Source organism: Carcharhinus amblyrhynchos, chromosome 19, assembly GCF_965287045.1.
Source record: "Carcharhinus amblyrhynchos chromosome 19, sCarAmb.v2.hapA, whole genome shotgun sequence".
NCBI classification, from domain to species: Eukaryota; Metazoa; Chordata; class Chondrichthyes; order Carcharhiniformes; family Carcharhinidae; genus Carcharhinus; species Carcharhinus amblyrhynchos.
Window position 1 is genome coordinate 18,610,595 of NC_137342.1, and position 18,778 is coordinate 18,629,372.

The 18,778-nt window shown below is 38.0% G+C and overlaps 1 protein-coding gene across 4 annotated transcripts in view; it reads right to left on the reverse strand.

The window, feature by feature from the left end:
• The window catches only part of bltp3b (bridge-like lipid transfer protein family member 3B), a 111,310-nt gene that overhangs the window by 51,422 nt on the left and 41,110 nt on the right, over positions 1–18,778 (reverse strand). For all 4 annotated transcript variants that reach the window (XR_013888965.1, XR_013888966.1, XM_080207326.1 and 1 more), the window contains exons 4-11: positions 15,706–15,797; positions 15,221–15,410; positions 12,882–13,022; positions 11,948–12,118; positions 8,138–8,318; positions 4,667–4,750; positions 2,712–2,891; positions 730–887 (exon numbers count right to left, since the gene is read on the reverse strand). Coding sequence is in view for 2 of the 4 variants with exons in the window: in XM_080207326.1 (XP_080063452.1) it covers positions 730–887; positions 2,712–2,891; positions 4,667–4,750; positions 8,138–8,318; positions 11,948–12,118; positions 12,882–13,022; positions 15,221–15,410; positions 15,706–15,797 (1,197 nt within the window). In the remaining 2 variants the exon portion in view is untranslated. The remainder of the gene's footprint in view (positions 1–729; positions 888–2,711; positions 2,892–4,666; positions 4,751–8,137; positions 8,319–11,947; positions 12,119–12,881; positions 13,023–15,220; positions 15,411–15,705; positions 15,798–18,778) is intronic.

An 18,778-nucleotide genomic window follows, 5' to 3' on the forward strand; every position in this document is an offset into this window, starting at 1 on the left:
ACTCACCAGCCATATTTCACCTCACCCACATTTTCCTCATGTTGAGTTAAACACAGTAAATAGTTTTTTGAGTCACTATCCAGCCATGGAGCTTGGGCAGATTTAATACTATTATTATAGACAACTGTTCAAATCATCAAAGATAAAAAATTGCAGTGGCACCAGAACAGATCCGTGCAAAAACCACACTAATTACAAAAGCCAAGTGCCTTCTTTTATCGACACCCTCTATCTTTTGTGGTCAAGCTAATTGTCAAACCTGTTACATAATTTGTAATTACTGTATAATAAGCTTCCTTCCTCACTGCGGAAGAAGCTTGTCAAATGTCTTTTGAAATTCTAAATAAGTTACAATATATTTACAGAAATATTCTCCCTCACAAGCTTAGTTATCATTTCAAAAAATTCCAGGACGTTTGTACAGCATGATGCAAGACTCAAAGCCACACGATTGCTCTTTATGATCAAAGCTCCACTTAAGTGGAGCAGCAGAAAAAAGCAGTTATGCACAAAGAGCTTTTGATTTTTTAACAAATTAATATGCACAAAATATAGATTTCCTTGAGATGTATTCTAAGGGAAATCTAAGGAATTTACTCTGTAATATCAAACATAGTTTCTCCCTTAAGCGGAATTACAATCGTATTACATTAGAATTTAATGTAAGATTAGAAAAACATTTCAGAAATTATACAGGTTAATTAAATTCCAGCTCCAAAATACCCTCACCTGATAAATATTTAAATCCTCCACTCTGAATACAAAACAACTGGATAATAATTTTGTCTTTGATTGCTGACTAGCTGCAGATGAAATATTAGCAGGACTGGTTCCTTTTGATAGCTGTTCTTTTCCTGTAGTTACAGGTTTATGTCTGAGTGTGGTTTCTGTATAAAATCAAAACAAGTACATAAAAGATGTGGACTAAAAATTCTTGAAATGATGGCTACTTCTTTATGAAGTTGTGTGTGTTTCAAATACTTTGCGAACAGTGCAAGTACGTCTTATCCACAACAAGATTTCTGAAAAGTCCTTTGCCAAGCAAATTAATCTGTCAGGCAATTGTTTAAATAGAGATATGCACATGGAGAAGTTACAAAGTGGCTGCAATCAGAAAGTGCAGTTGTTCTGGTACTTTTTCCTCTTGAAGGTGGAACCTAAACAAGTTGAAACATCTGACAATCCCATTCTAATTGATCTAATTCTAATTGATCCTCTTGTGGCAATTTTCTAGCACTCTTTGATACAAGCTAAGCCAAAGCAGGGCAATAAGTCTGTCATCTGGTTTAATAAAGCAGAAACTAATGGTTTTACAACTTTTTGGTTTCTTTTGTGAAATCAAAGCTTGGATTTATGTTTGAAAGCAAGGGAGGTATTTAGTTTTAGTGTCAAAAATACATCTAATCATACATTTAAGACAATGGCCCTTGATTAGTCACTGCTTATGTCTGTGGCTTTATCAAAAAGGGAAGCTAGCATCCTTTAAACAAACAGTTTAATGCGCGGTGGGGAGGAGGGAAGTGGTGGTGGTGGGGGGTGGTGAAGTTTAAAGGAAACGTGAGGGCCAAGTTTCTTTTACACAGAGGGTGTTAAGTGCCTGGAATGTGCTGCCAGAGGAGGTGACAGAAGAAGATACAATAGCAACGTTTAGGAGGCATCTTGATTGTTACATGAATAGGCAGGGAATAGAGGAATATGGAGCACATAGAGGCAAAAGGTTTTTAGTTTAGAATGGTGCCACGTGTCTATGATGTGGTATGCCGGCGTTGGACTGGCATAAACACAGTAAAAAGTCTGACAACACCAGGTTTTAGTCCAACCAATTTATTTGATCATACTCAAGCTTTCGAGGTTTCCCTCTTCACCTGACGAAGAGGGAAACCTCGAAAGCTTGAGAGTATTATCAAATAAATCGGTTGGACTAAAACCTGGTGTTGTCAGACTTTTTGCCATGTGTCTACACAGGCTTGGTGGGCTGAACAGCCTGTTCCTATGCTGTACTGTTCTTTAGTAGCATGATTTGTGCATGCCTATTTTATCTCAAGTCTACTATGATCAGTATTGCAACTTACAACTTTAGTAAACATTTTTCACAGATAACTGGAAGTATCTGTATCAGCATTCACTGTGCTCAGTTCTGGTCGCCTCATTACAGGAAGGATGTGAAAGCCATTGAAAGGGTGCAGAGGAGATTTACAAGGATGTTGCCTGGATTGGGTGGCATACCTTACGAGGATAGGTTGAGAGAGCTTGGTCTTTTCTACTTGGAGAGACGAAGGATGAGAGGTGACCTGATAGAGGTGTATCAGATGTTGAGAGGTATTGATTGGGTGGATTCTGAGGCTTTTTCCCAGGGCTGAAATGGCTGCCACAAGAGGACACAGGTTTAGGGTGCTGGGGAGTAGGTACAGAAGAAATGTCAGGGGTAAGTTTTTCAATCAAAGGGTGGTGGGTGCGTGAAACTGGCTGCCAGCGGTGGCGGTGGAGGCGGATTCAATAGGGTCTTTTAAGAGACTTCTGGATGAGTAGATGGGACTCAGTAGGTTTGAGGGTTATAGGTAAGCCTAGTGGGTAGAGATATGTTCGGTGCAACTTGTGGGCTGAAGGGCCTGTTTGTGCTGTAGTTCTTCTGTGTTCTATAATAAGACCCCTTTCCTTCACAATATTAGAAAAAATTGCTACTTATTTTAAAGAACAAAAGGTATACCTACCTATTAATACATGCGGAGGGGATCCATGTGGAGGTGATGTAGGTTTTGATTTACTATAATCCTTCACTGCTTGTTTTAGCATATCAACATTGGACTTGAATTCCTTCAGTAACTCTTTTGCCCATGTTGACCTAGTTTTTGTGGATTCATTATAATACATCCAGTGCTGACAGCTGTCTCCTATATATTATTTTACAAAACAAAGCTCATCAAGTCAGGAATTTCACTCCTATATGACATATTAAATATTCAAACACTTGTATTTTGAAAAGCACAAAACACCACGTTCCTTTGGCAGGCTGGAGTGAGAAACGAGTCAAGAGTTATTCTCAAATTCCTCCTGGCATCTATTGCAAATATTCCCTTCTTCAAACGCAGTTCCCAATCTTTACTCAGCTCACACTGCATCAGGGTTGTTTGCAACCATAGCATCCTTTGTTGAGATTCTGACTCTACATGCTTTAAATCATCAAGACTGTCCATTTCCACTTTCATACTATTGCTCCTGCCTTAACATTCATCTACTGCCAAAATCTTCACGCATGCCTTTGACAGCTCCAGATTCAACTATACCAATGCTCATCTGGCTTATTTCCCATTTCTCCACCCCAATAAATATTATTTAAGGCTAAGTTGCCTGATTCTTCTCGACGAATGGTATGCTCTGTCTGTGTAGCGCACAAGAAACAATACTTTTCACAGTATGCTAATACATGTGACAGTAATAAATCAAACTCAATCCCATGCCTAACCTTGCTTATACATCACCACCTGTGTTCGCTGACTAACAATGGCTCCAAGCCTCCCCAATGCTTCCAATTTAAAATTCTCATCCTCACATTCAAATCATCAAATGGTTTTGCCTGCCCAATCTCTGTAACCTTCTCCAGCCCTACAATCAATTGAGAACCATGCATTCTTTCAACTCTAGCCCGTCAAATATCCCACGTCCTTCACTCCATCCATTATTAACCAGCATGCCTTCAGACGTCTAGGCTCCAAGCTCTGGAATTTCGTCCCTTAGGACATTTTCACAGTAATTTGATTGCACTGTTAATGTAAGCTTATTTGTGACATTAACAAATAAACTTAAATGAACTTAGTCTCTCCAGTTCTCTTTACTCCTCTAAACTCTAAAGCAATATTTAAAATCCATTTCAACTAAGCCTTGAGTCATATTGCCCATTGCTTTTTTAGCTGACTGTGTTTCTGTGAAGCACCATGTAACATTTTACTATGTTAAAAGCAAAATATAAATGTAAGTATTTATTGTTTAACAATTAACAACAACACCGGCACATTGGCACAGTGGTTAGCACAGCTGCCTCACAGCTCCGGAGACCTGGGTTCGACTCCCGGCTTGGGTCACTATCTGTGTGGAGTTTGCACATTCTCCCCGTGTTTTTATGGCTTTCCCTCAGGTACTCCTGTTTCCTCCCATACTACAAAGGTGTGTGGGTTAGGTTGATTGGCCATGCTAAATTTCCCCTTAGTGTTCTGGGATGAATAAATTTGGGAGATTAGCAGGGTAAATATGAGGGATGAAAGGGATAGGTCGTGGGTAGGATTGTTGTCAGTGCAGACTCAGTGGGCCAAATGGCCTCCTCCTGCACAGTACGGTTTCTACGACTCTGAATCAGATAACAGAAACAATTATTAGGAAAAATGACAAAGCATAACCAAAAAGATAAGCTTTTTGATTTTGAATATGCTTTTAAAAGTGAAGACTGGTACTAAGTGGGGGCTGAGAGAGGGAGTTCTAAAGAGCACGGCAGAGACAGCTGAAATTTTGCAGACAATGGTGGAGTGGATAGAAGTTCAAAGGCAGGTAGAATATGAGAATTAAAGAACACTAAGATGTAGGGGTGGAGGTGGGTGAAGACAGATGGTGAAATAAGGTGATGGAGAGATTTGTAATGTGCACTTTGGGAATTTCATAGCATTTTAAATTATACCTGCTCTGTGATAGGGATAGTAATCCACTGTAATCTGTGTAAAAGACAACTGCATGGCTCCACCTGTGATCTGTTTTGGAAACCCTGTCAATAAATGTTAGAAAACAAAGATTACTGGAACTATATCAACAAGTTAAAAATAACAATACTGGAATCATATTTTTTCCTTAAACATCATCCTCACCATCAATTACTAAGCAAGCTAACGATTTACCCATTTTCACGAAACTTGATACACTCAAGTTCAAACTTTGGAAGACAGGGTGAGCTTTACCTGTGGAGTTGCAATTTGTCTCACCAAATCTCAATAATTGAAAATAACAGATTTCTAAAAGATTTTGGATTATATTCTGCCCAAAAAGGTATCAAACATGTTTAAAGTGATGAGAATTTGAAGGAAAGTTTGGAAATAAATAAGTAATTGACTAGGCCAGTAATTTCATTTTTATTTGGATTTAGAAACTTCAAAGAGTAGAATAAGCCTATATACTTCAGAATATCAAAGCACAAGAGGTGATCTCATTGAAACATATAATATTCTTAAATGGCTTGACAGGATAGATGCTGAAAGGCTATTTTGACTAGCTGGGGAGTCAATTTCAGGATATCGGATCAGCCATTTAGGACTGAGATAAAATTAAGAGGCTTCACAGTGTTGTAAATCTATGGAATTCTCTACCCCAGAAGGCTACAGATACACAGTTGAGGAGTATATTAAGACTGAAATTGATAGATCCTTGGGCATTAAAGGAAATCAAGAGTTATGGAGATAAAGGAGAAAATTTAAGCTAATGTTGAAGTTTAGCATGACCTTATTGGTTTGGTGTATCCAATTTATGGTGTCATATTCTTTAATGCATTGATTTGCAGACCTGACAATATACTGTGAAGTTAGATGAGACAGTGTACAAAATGAGCTAAATAATATACAATTAACAGAACAGTAAATGAAATTCAATACAATTAGATACTGCACATATTAGGAGAAAAAATATAGGTGACAAGCATAATCTATGAATCAAACTAGGTCAGATGAAATTGCACAAGAATTCTGAGGTGTTAGTAGACTCTTCATTTAGTTGATTCAGTCACAAAAGCAGCGAATAAGAAGAATGATGAAACATCTGTTAAATACCATGCCCAGTTTCAGGCATAACCGTTAAACTATCAAGCTCATTTCTGCTGTCTGTTTTGTGTCGTAACATGGATTGACAGAACCTTGCATTCTTGAAAGAAAATAATCACAAAGAATGAATCACAAAAAACACTTAATGGTATTAAGTATAGTGAAGGTAAATGTCCACAATATTATCTCAAAGTAAGCCTTGCTAGTGGAATTGATCAAAGACAAATTTCACAGTTTAAATGTCAGGTGGGAGTTCTTCATTTGATGCAACTTGAATCAAATCACTGGAGTCAAAACCTTGCAATTACATTTTCACATCAAGGAGTTAATTCAAGGGCAGATGGATGCTTGGGGCAGTGAGGAAAAATAAGGGCTGGAACATTCTGGCCATTCACACTGGTGAGATCTTCCAGTCCGCTGACGGCGCATCCCTGCTACAGGTTTCCCGGCAACAAGGAGTATTCAATGGAAAACCTCATTGACAACGGCAATGAGATTGTGCTACCTTGAAACACGTGGTGGGTTGCACAGATAATCCTATTTATGGTCTTTTGCAGTTGGGTCAGTGCCCCCACCTCTGGCCTAGAAGCTTCAGGTTCAAGTCCTACTTCAGGGCTTGATGGCCATGCATAACATGGCCAAACAGATTGATTATTAGCCTGTAAATACTTCTGAAATGCCTGATGGCAGCTGGTCAAAAATGGTGAAATTTCTTGATCTGTCATTTTGCAGAAGGCAACATGCAAATCGTTGCTGTGGTACTTTGCCAAGCATAATCATGGATAAATCCATTGGGAGTCCATGGTCATCATTAATCTCTAAAAGCATGGTACCTGAAGGAAGAGGAGGATCCGTGTGGATGAGCTACAATTGCTCAAATGATGCATCTATATTCATTGATGTAATTGACAAGATACCATCCTCATTAAAGCATGCAAAATAGCTGTGATAAACACTGCAGGTTTGTGAGCAAGAGGCATCCTGCAATACAAACCCATCTGTGAATGCCCAGCAAGTATTCATTAAGTAATTAGACAGGTTGTGAAATTCAGCATTTAATTTGGCTTTTAATAATTGCTGAGTTGATATAAATTTTATTTTTATTTACATTTACACTGAGAATATGCAAGTCAATAAGCCAAAGTTATACATCTACCATTACCCTCATCTGTATTTATCTTACAACCTGCAACTTGGAAGAGACACAATTTGCAAAACAAAATGTGTTCTCTGACTGCAAGAATCAAGTACATCATTCCATATTCTCTCATATATGCTTTTTACATGTGTCTATTAATAGCTCATTGATCTACTTGTTACTTTGTAGCCAAATCTGTCCTTTTTTGAACCGCTCAGTGTATTCAGGCAAGCCAAGACAAATAAGTGAATGTAGCTTTTACTAAACTGCACAAAGGCAAAACTTGTATTAACTTCACCAAACTATGTTTGAATTTCATAACTCTTATTTGCACTCTATGACATTGCAAAATTAAAGTTTTACAAATTTCAATTAATAAATCTTGCAAACTTTTATGAAGATATGTTTTGATATATTTCATATTTAAGATGGTGCTGCTTTTTGTTACAAAAGGTGGTTTGTCCGGTAAACATGCAACAGATGCTAAGAATGCAGGCTAATAATTGGTTTTAGTTAAGGAACGTGTAACTTTGCAGAATTAATGTACCTTTTGTTTATTTAATTCCCCTTGAGGTTTCAGAGTAGAGTTTTAATTAGGTTGATGGACAGGGACAGAGTCATGTGTTTAATAGGAGGAGCTAAACTTGCAAGAAAGGAAGCTTTCAGTTTCCTTTTAAAAGGCAAGCAGCTACTGCCTGGACTGCCAGAAGAAACAGGTGCTGGTCTCTCCAGAGGTGTTCTGAAAGCTCTAGGACTGTTAACCTAAATTGAGCAAGTACGCCTGTGTTTTTTAACTAATTTTAAAGAGGGTGGTTAACTCTATAAGAGGAATATTATTTGAATTGGAACTCACGATGATAGGTTACGAGTTAAGAATTATATTTCGTCATGTTTAAGCATTGTTCAAATGTTAAGCTAATTAGTTTGTTTTAGTTAAATTGTGCTGTTAAATAAAAGCTGTTTTAATAAAAATACCTTAGTTTGTCAGTAGAATCGAGCCTGGAGTGAAACATCATATCCTCACAATGCCAAAATAGCAAATTGTTGGGGTCTAATCTCATTTTATAACATACCTGCTTCGGTTTCTGATCTGGTATCCTAACATGTGCAAAAAGGTCTGACAATTGCACATAAACATTGAACAGAATTCCAGGTTTCATTCTAATCATTACAGTTCTTGGGTTCATCAAGGCAGTTCATTCTGTACCTCTCTCCTTCACATGAATGTCGTCACAGATGTGCAGATCCAAATGAGAAATTATTAAATGGTGAGATGTTTCCTTTACGTCAAAAGCATTGAAGAGTTTGGCGAGGGCGTCATTCTGATCAGCTGCAGCTGTAGCTTGTGGTGTTCTAACCTGCTGTGAAATGGGAACCGGAGTTGCACTCTGTAATGGAGAATAGATAAATGTTATATCAATTCTACTAATATAAATTTAGGTGAATAATAAATATTTAGAATATTTTGCCATCAGCGAATAATTTAAAACAAATCAAAAAACAGTCCATGTTAATTCGTAGATGGTTTAGAGATGTCAATTTATTAACTGCCTGTTGCAATTGTGGCCTCCTTTGCACAGTAGGAATTCAATGATCCAGTTTGAATTTCAAATGCCAAACTTCATCCCATGAAATCAATTTATTTCTACCTTTACACCATTGATCATGTCCATTTTGCTCTATTGCTTCTGCTATAGGATCCTAAAGATGCAGTTATAATAACTTTTCCAGCACAAAAACAAGTTGACCACAATTGCAATTTTGCAACAGTTCTATGTGGATTGCAACTTTCCCTAACTAAATATAAATTAGGCATGCAGCGAGTAATGAAGCTAACATATTCAATGGTGGACGTTCTGCTGCTACCGCCATTTTTCTGGAATTTACCATCATCACAACATATATGCTATGCATTTGTTACTTCTGTTTAAATGGTAGATTTTCTTTCAATGCTCGATTACCATAATATTTATAATTTCATAAATAACCCCAGTAAGTATGACACAAAAGATAATCTTAGCAGTCAGTTTAATTGCACAATCTTTTAGCTGATGTGCTTTTAGTATAAATATATTGCAAAGAGGTTAATTCTCTTGGTGCCCGTCACAAAACAGCATGCAATTCAGAATATTTAGGAAATAAACTGAATATGCTTTCCCATGATCACTTTTGTGGTTGAGGCACCGAATACATAAAACAGAAAGACTAGAAACACCCTAAAGTTGATGCCAAGCTACATTATCTCAGCCAGGGCTGCAGTTGAGGTGTTACAATTGGCCTCAGTACCCCATGGTTAAGGAAGAAATTGGACAAGGATTCTGCGCCCAATCATTATCTCGCAACTACTGCCAGAATTGCTCAAGTGTGAATGCTGAGTAAGGATTGGGAATCTCACAATCCAGCCATATCCCAGCGTCAAGTAAATTGCCTGGTGCCCATAGAACGAGAGCCCAGTAAACATCCTCACCTAAAGGCGGCGGCTAGTGAAAAAAGAATGAACAATAGTAACTGAATTGAACTGTTGAAGTCATCATTAATGCACAACTATGCATTGTGTATATCTCATCAGTAGAGGGCATTATTTTATAACTTTATCCAACAGAAAACACTTAAAATATATAACTTTCTGGGGTACAACCAAACAAGTTGAACACTTAATGAGCTTTAAATTACAAACCACAGGAAAACAATATCAGACTCTGGATTATAACTATAATGAGCACCAGGTCTCCATACCTAGTTATTAATTATTAAATAGGACAATTAAACATCATACTCGAGCAGTTTCATTCCAACCTCCTTCAGACAACTGTCAGTTGCACTGTGCAGAGAAACAAACTGAAGGGAAACACTAACTACAATTGACTATCGCTTGGCTGATTAACTCAATGCCTAAAACAGTTTAAGGCACTGATTTTATTTTGGGCTCAGATCAAATCTAAGCCACTTGAGGATTCCTGTCCTTTAACGTGATTGGCAGTTCTCAAAGGATTCACTTCTTTGCCACATGCCTGGGGTTGTGCAATTCTAGAAATGATGAACACAAGTAGGAGGAGTAGGCCATATAAGCCATCAAGTTTGCTCCACCATTCAGTATGATCATGGCTGATCTTGGGCTTCAACTCCACCTTCATGCCCATTCCCCACATCTCTTGATATCCTGAGACATTAAATGTCTGTCTATTCCAGCCTTAAATATGAGAGATCACATGACACTAGGTTACAGTCCTACAGGTTTATTTGAAATCACAAGCTTTCAGAGTGCTGTTTCTTCATCAGGTGGAGTCCTTGCAGATCCAAGCAGAAGCTAAACCTGTTCTTCCCTGATGGTTTAACCCTTAATGTGGAGATGCCGGCGCTGGACTGGGGTAAAACAGAAAGAAATCCCACAACACCAGTTTAAAGTCCAAACAGGTTTATTTGTAGCAAAAGCCACAAGCTTTCGGGACAGCCCATCCCTTCATCAGATGACTGGGAGTTCTGATCGTAAAAAGGACACAAAGACACAAACTCAATTTACATGCTTAATGATTGGAATGTGAGTCTTTACAGCTAATCAATTCTGAAAGGTACAGACAATGTGAGTGGAAAGAGCTTTAAGCACAGGTTAAAGAGCTGTGTGTTGTTTCCAGGCAGGAAAGTTATTGAGATTTTGCAAGTCCAGGCAAGTTGTCATGGGCATTTGGCCTCTGATCTTTGGGTGGGCGGCCTTCAGGACACATGACAGCACAGAATCACTGAGCACAAACTGATAGCCAAGTTCCGCACACATGAGAATGGCCTCAACCAGGGTCTTGGGTTCATGTTACACAATCTGTAACCCCCACAACTTGCCTGGACTTGCAAAATCTCACTAACTTTCCTGTCTGGAAACAATACACATCTCTTTAACCTGTGCTTAAAGCTCTTTCCACTCACATTATCTGTACCTTTAAGAATTGATTAGCTGTAAAGACTCACATTTCAATCATTATGCATGTAAATTGAGTTTGTGTCTTTGTGTCCTTTTTACGATCAGAACTCCTAGCCACCTGACGAAGGGACAGGCTGTCCCGAAAGCTTGTGGCTTTTGCTACAAATAAACCTGTTTGGACTTTAAACTGGTGTTGTGGGATTTCTTTCTGCTTAACCCTTCCCATTAGCACATGACTTTTTTTCGTGTCAATCAACCTCATCAATCCCTTCTCTGAGACCCCAGGGGAGAAACCAAAAATACACAGAAACGGATTAGCTCAGATTAAAACAAACACCCCAGTATCTAGGATCAATTATTCTTCTACATTCTCAGCATGTGGACTGAGTGCAGGAGACAGATCAGCATCATTTGAACAGAGTTGGCTTTAACATATGGTTAAAAGAACCATAATATAAATACATTTCTGAAAGGCGCAGTGTTGTCACAGCTTCTCATTCACTTGTATCTCTCGTTGAGACACTCAAAAACTCCACTCAAAACTCAATGTTTCTTCAACTGCAGAGCAAACAAAGGAGTCCCCCAAACTCAGTTTTCCAGTATCACCTCCGTTAAATTTATCATTTTTACTGAGTCCTATAACTCATTATCCAGTTAACCACTATTCCACTAGCATTGCAGTTTGAGAGCTTTAAATCCCTATCTTTTCTCTGAGACACACACTGAACACTCCATCTCTCAATACCCATCTTTAATGTCCGTATTCCTGGATCACTGTCAATAGGCAATAGTGAAGCTTGTCTACTTTTTTTCCCCCCGAATCACTGAACTTTCCACCCATTTTAACCTATTTCTAACTTCAGCAGTTGTAAGATCGCATTAAAAAGGTATATATACAAACACTGCCATAAGACCTGAAACCGATATCCAGACTCCCGGGCACCAAGGTGCATAAACAAAACGTAAATGAAACCGAAACCCTTTTTACCTTTTTTAACATAGAAATATATATAAATTCAATTTAAAATTATACATTGATTATTCTGATTTGCATTTGCCATTCACAAAATAAAACTCAAAAATAGAAGAATTGTAAATACAGACCTGGGTGGGTTCAGAAGCCATACTCTTCCTTTGCTGTGCAGATTTTTCTATGGCCTCACTTAAAGATTTAGAATATTGTGCCATTGCCTTCAACTGGGAGTCAGTCAAAACCCACAACAAATCATCCAATATAAGCACCAACTTTGATGCCACCACGTTACAATCCTTTAACTGTCCAAATACGAGGAAATAAGAAAAAAACTTTTTAATCCTGAGACTCAATACATCCAGTTGCACTTGCCAAACATATTCTGCTGTAAAGTCTGCCAAGCATTCATTGGATACTTTTGCATTAAAAAAACACAACGATGGCAAGCATGAAAATGGGTACATCTTCAACACTGGTTTATATACTTAAAGGATACCAAAGGGAGAAGAATATCACAGTAAAGCACCAGTCATGGTGATGGAACATCCAGTATGACATTAAAAAGGTTAACTAGTGTAATTGCTTTTTGGAATTTTCCAATCAAACCTTAGCTCTGCAGGTAGTATCACCAAGGCAGTAGTGCAGTGATATTGTCAGACCAGTAATCTAGAGACCCAGGGTATTGCTCTGGGCACCAGGTTCAAATCTCACTAAGGCAGAGAGTGAAATCCAAATTCAATAAAAGTGTATTAAAAATCTAATGATAAAAGTCTAATGTTGATTAATACTGTACATCTTCTAGCTGCAAGTCAAACATCAGCTAAACAATTTTTTTTGTGGTCTTTTTACATTATATGATCTTCTCAAACAAATACTGCAAAAGACTACAAACATATCAAGAAAAATTGAGCCAGTTTCATTCACTTTGCCTGTTGCTCTTAATCAATAACTTTGCACTTCAGCCACTCTAGCCTTTCATCCATTTTGGTGTTGCATGCATATTACATTGCATTATCATGACATGGTTTTATTTTTCCCCCTCAAAATGAAAATTCAATGTTGTACCCTTCGCTTCAAGCTGACTTTCATTCTGGACTGGTTTGTGATGAGCCGCACTGGTGCACTCAGGATATCATGTTCCTCACTTTGGATAGCATCTGCTTCTATTCGGATCATCTGCCAGGTGATCTCCTTAAATGTCAGGACCTAGGCACACAAGAAACAAATGAGTTGCCAGTCAGCAGCAGCAAACATCAACTAACTCAAACCAAGGAATACAACTGAGAATTACAGTGGTAAACTAAAATGCCACATGGCTTTTTTTTAAAAATTATAGTTCATCAGACCTTGTATCTGGTCTAAGAAACTCAGAATGGCACATAAGCATTAATAAGTATTTTGGTACAAGTGGTTTTCTGACAACTCTAGAAATGCCACAGAGGTCAAGATTGTAGGTTATTTGTCTCTTGGGAAAGAGCAGAAAATACAGAAAACAAGCCCAGAGCTCCCTGGCACATCTATTTGCACTGAACTGTAGGGCATCACCATTCATAAAATCATAGTTGATCTAATTATAGTCTCAACTCCATCTTCCTCTTTGCCCTTGGCAGAAAAGGCTCAAAGGACCAAATGGCTTAGTCCTGTTCTGATATTCCTACATGTAGATCCAGGCAGCGAGTTCTTGCGTATAATTTGATCACTTGACATTGATGGGGAGGGCACACAAAGCATTTATTCAATAAATGGGTGATATTGAGAGGGCTGGAGGAAATGAGAAATCTGAAATACATGTCCATGGGTCCCTGAAGTGGTAGGACAAATGGATAAGATGTTAAAAAAGCATATTGCATGCTTTCCTTTATTGGATGAAGTATTGCCTACAAAAACAGGGATGTAATGCTGGAGCTGTACAAAATGCTGGTTAGGTCACAGCTGGAACCGTGTAGAGTGTTCTGGTCACCACATTACAGGATTGCAAAAATTACTCGAGAGAGTGAAGGGAAGATTTACAAGGATGCCAGGACTTGAAAATTGCAGCTAAAAAGGAAAGATTGGACTGGCTGGATTGTTTTCCCTAGAGTGGAGGAGGCTGAGGGGTGGCCTAAATGAGGTATACAAAATTGTGAAGGACCTTGTCAGGGTAGAGAAGGAAGATCTGTTCACCCCTAGCTGAAGGGACAGTTACTATGGGGTACAGATTTAAAGTGATTTGTTGAAGGGTTAGAGGGGACATAAGGAAAAACCTCATCACCAGAGATTGGTGGGTATCTGGAATTCACTGCCTAAATTGATGAGTTGAGGCTGAAACACTTAACTGATTTTAAAAGAACCTGGATCTGCTCATGTAGTGCTGAAACCTGCAAGGCTATGAACTAGGTACTGGAAAGAGGGATTAAGCAGCTAGTTTATTTTCTCCTTTTTGACCAGTACAGCCATGATCACTAAATGGCCTCTTTCTACAGCATAACCTTTCTATGGTTCAATCCTTGTATCACTCACTGCTCACACAGGCACTTTTTTCCAGCTCTTTTTAGGAACCAAAATGGAAACCAATAGAGAGGCTGAGATTTTAATCAAGTTGATATTCATAACCCTTTACTTTCTTGTTTATCAAAAATCTAAAATTAGCTAAAAATAAATTCATTGACCCAGCCTACACTGCTTTCTGGGGCAGAGATTTCCAAATAAGTAACACTCCTTGATTTCTCCTCATCTCCGTCCTTAGTTCTAGTCTCACCCACAAGAAGAAACGTGCTCCCAGTATCCACCCTATCAAGTCCCCTCAGGGTTTTCTATGTTTCAATAAGGTCACCATTGATTCTTCTGAACTCCAATGGTTACAGACGAGATCTGTTTAACCTTTAAGAGTAGCCCTTTATCCCAGGAATGAGTCGCATGAACCTTTGTTGAACTGCTTCTGACCCAACTCTATCCTTGTACAAACAAGGAGACCAAACTGTACACAGTATTCCAAGTTTTGGTCTCCTTTTGTGAAAAATACAATTACATATGAAGAATAGTCATTTTTAACATCCATGTGATGTACTTCAGTATGAATCATGCAGACATCAATACAACATTTAAACTAGCCTTTTAAGTTACGGGTCAGTGTTTTAAATGAGGGAACTCTTTGCCAAATTTGAGTTCTTGGATGAGGGCAATGCTGTGATATGTTGGGCGTGATCTGGTTGTGTGCGTGTACAAATCACTGAAGGTTCTAGGACTAACTGAGTGAATAGTTAATAAAACATATGGCATTCTGGGCTTTAAAAATGGGCCTATAGTACAAAAGCAAGAAAGTTATGTTAAACATGTATAAAACACTGTAAACCAAGTAAAAGCAAATTTCAGTATGTAATGAAATATGGGATAAAGCAAAGGGCAATAATCCAAAAGATATTTACCTCCCCACGTTGAGGATCTTGTATTCGGGTAAATCGCAAATCACTTTGCTTCCAGCTTGTATTTACACTGTGTATTTGTAGCTGGGACAGTTCAAAAGATGCATTGAAAGCTTTTGCTTTGATTTTGATAATAATGGAATTCACAGAAAGAGAGATTCCTTCGACAACTTTTTCAGCAAAGCCATACTCACTATGAGAAGAGCAAGATTAACAAGTCATTAATTGAATAAATATACTCACAGCATATGGAACACTTCAATTGTAAGTAAAGAACCATGTCCTCACTTTTTGAGAGCATTAAAACACATAATCATCAATTTAACAAAAATGAAATTATTAGCCATGTTCTTTTGCACCAAATTTTAATTTTAAATACAAATCTGATACAGCAAAAATTTCCAAATAAAACAAAAATATATTTCATTATTGCTGCATTTCTACAGCAATTTTTCTGATTGATTTAGGGTTTTGTCCTCTTGACTCACCTTTGACCCGACGCTGTCGCAATAGGAGATGGTCCATTAGGAGGCCGAGGTTCCTCGCAAGTTCTCATCTCCATTTCTACCTTATCCAGATACTAGATGAAGGGAACAGAAAGATAAAATCACAAGCTCCAGACTAAAGTCACTGGGTATGCTGATCAGTTGTTATGACATCTCATGCTATCAAAGTCAATTTCAAAATGAATCGGTTTTAGAAATGTTTTTCCTCTTGCACCCCTGCTCTGGAGATGATCATTCATAATGGATTACAGTTCTCCAGTGAATTGTAGCAATCTGGAACCTCGCTATTCTTCCATTCAGTGGCCATTCTTCCTGGATGATGCTTAATGCAAGCATCAGTAGGCTCTGAATCTGATGCCTCTTGATTGAAATGTCTTCTTCAGCATTACATATACATACCTCGAGCAATGATCAGTGAGTAGCAATTGCAAGCAGGAACATCCAAATGATTTTTTCCTCTTCTCAAAGCTCAGGGATACTGAGGTCAAAAATATTTGTCTCTTCAGCACCAAATGAAATTGGGTAAACTTCTAGTCTATACAATTCAGTGTGTTCTTGGGCAGGAGAAGAGATATTTAATATGTCAATTATGCTGATATACCATAACACCTTAAAATCCATTTCTACTTGGATGTACTTATTACTGAACCAAAAAATAATGAAATGATTGATTAGAGAGCAATGAAGAAAACAAAAATCCAAACTGTAACATTGGAGTACACATAATCCAAGGAATGGGAAGACTGAAGAATCATAGAAGCCAACAAAACACAGGTTCCATCATGCCCATGTTAGTTATTTGGAAGAACTACATCAATCTGCCCCACTCCACCAAACCTTTTCCCCGTAAATAGATATTTCTTCCCTTTTCAAGCATGTATCCAATGTCATGGTTTATGGCTTCAGAACTCCGATTTCTATATCTCCATCTGATATTTACTCAGATTGATCTCTAATCATGCCAGGACAAGGCTGCAATACCTTAAATTCAGGACAAATCGGTTCCGGACCTTATTTGTGCCCTTAACAGGAATTTGATATACGGACAAGGACGTGCACTCATGGTGGGAATTACTAACTGATTATTTTAATCTGTTGAAATAGTTCTAATACATATTTTAATCATAGTTAGATCTATCTTCCTTTTACTGTTTTAATTTATTTACTTGTAATTTAACATGGGGGCAATGTACCCAAAATGAATTTCCATACGGACAATAAAACAAACTTGACCGTCAATGTTCATCTACGTTTATTCTGTACTTCCTATTGCACTTATGGTGACTGAATCCTCCAATGATACCTTTTATATTTTAAAAGAGTTTTCTTACAGGAAGAGCACAAAGTCAACTTTCAAAGTAAGCATAGCAAACCCGTGTCATTGCAGGAAGGTCACAAAGAAGCTTTGCTAGTCACTTAGCAGAGCAGTTTAGTGTCAACCCCTGCGGGACTCCAGTCACATGTACATCAGAATGAAAAAGGACAGAACATTTCTTTCCCTAAAAGACACTGGTGAACTGGTTGGGTTTTTATGACAATCTGACTCTTTCATGGTCAGTTACTAAAACTGCATTTTATTTCAAGATTTTGCTTGAATAAACTGAATTCCAATTCTCTAGTATCACAGTGGAATGTGAAATTTACATTCGCTGAATGATTAGTCCAGGACTCATGGGAAATTCATAGAAATATAAGAAATTTAATAAGGTAGAGAAGTTAAGTTTGAAACAATACTTGGATATCTCAGGGCTATAGTAAAGGACAAATTTAGAATAGACAGTTTTTTTTAAAAAGACTCGAGAGTTTTACAGCACAAAAAGAGGCCTTTTTGGCACATCATATCTGTACCAGCTATCAAACACCTATCTAATCAAATCCCATTTTCCAGCACTTAGTCCAAAGCCTTGCAATGCTCTGGTGCTTCAAGTGCTCGTTTAAATAATGATCAGTAGCTGCGATAAGTCACCAAAAAAAAAAGGGTGTTTGAGGTTTCATTTAAGAAAAGGTCAAATGTGAAAACAGAAAGGAGGTAGAGTGAATAGTCTGGAAACATGAGATGACAAAGACATGCTCTGCCAACCTACATCACATTACTCAAAGATAACAGGTTCTATTGTTGTGAATGCATTCTGAATGGTTTCAAAGTCAGCGGCAGAGACAATAGTTATAAGAAATCACTCTGCACGAGGCAAATACATACAAAGAGCACAGAATGACAAGCAGCTGCAGCAACATCTTTGCAGATTACAAACTCTATTGTTTAGTGATTATATCTGACAGCTCTTCTCCAATTTACTAAAAATGTCATTCACACAAAAAACTAAGAATTTTCAGTCTCTACTGCGTAAACAATCTGATTCAAATTTTCTAAAGGTGTCATGAAACGTTTTCAAAGATATGTAAACATCCAGACTTTGAAAATTCATGTAAGGAATCATCAGTTGTGAGTATGGGAGAAGAACAAATAGCAAAAGAATTGAAAGGTGAGCTTACAATATCTTGAACTTTAACATTTTGTTTGGCCTCTAAAGAGCAACCAATGGCATTTTCTTTTATTCCTTTATTCATTCCTGGGTCTTGGCTGTCAATGGCAAGACCGGTATTTACTACCCATTCCTATTCACCAGCAAGATGTTGAATGGTGAGCCTCAGTCTTGAACGCCCTTCAACAATATATTTTCAAATCAGGATTGGTGTGCAATTTGAAGGGGAACTTGGGGAGGGTAATGTTCCCATGGGTCTGCTATCCTTGTCCTTCTTGAGAGTCAAGAGTTTGTGAGCTGCTGTTTCAGAAGCCTTGTCGACTTGCTGCAGTGCAACACCTAGTTGGCTTGCACTGAAGCCATTTTGCACCAGTGGTGGAGGGAATAAATGCTTAAGTTGTAAGTTTATTTATTAGTGTCACAAGTAGGTTTACATTAACACTGCAATGAAGTTACTGTGAAAACCCACTGGAAAATGGGATTTGACTAGATAGGTGTTTGATGGCTGGTGCAGATATGATGTGCCAAAAAGGCCTCCTTTTGTGCTGTAAAACTGCTGTGAAAATCTGCCA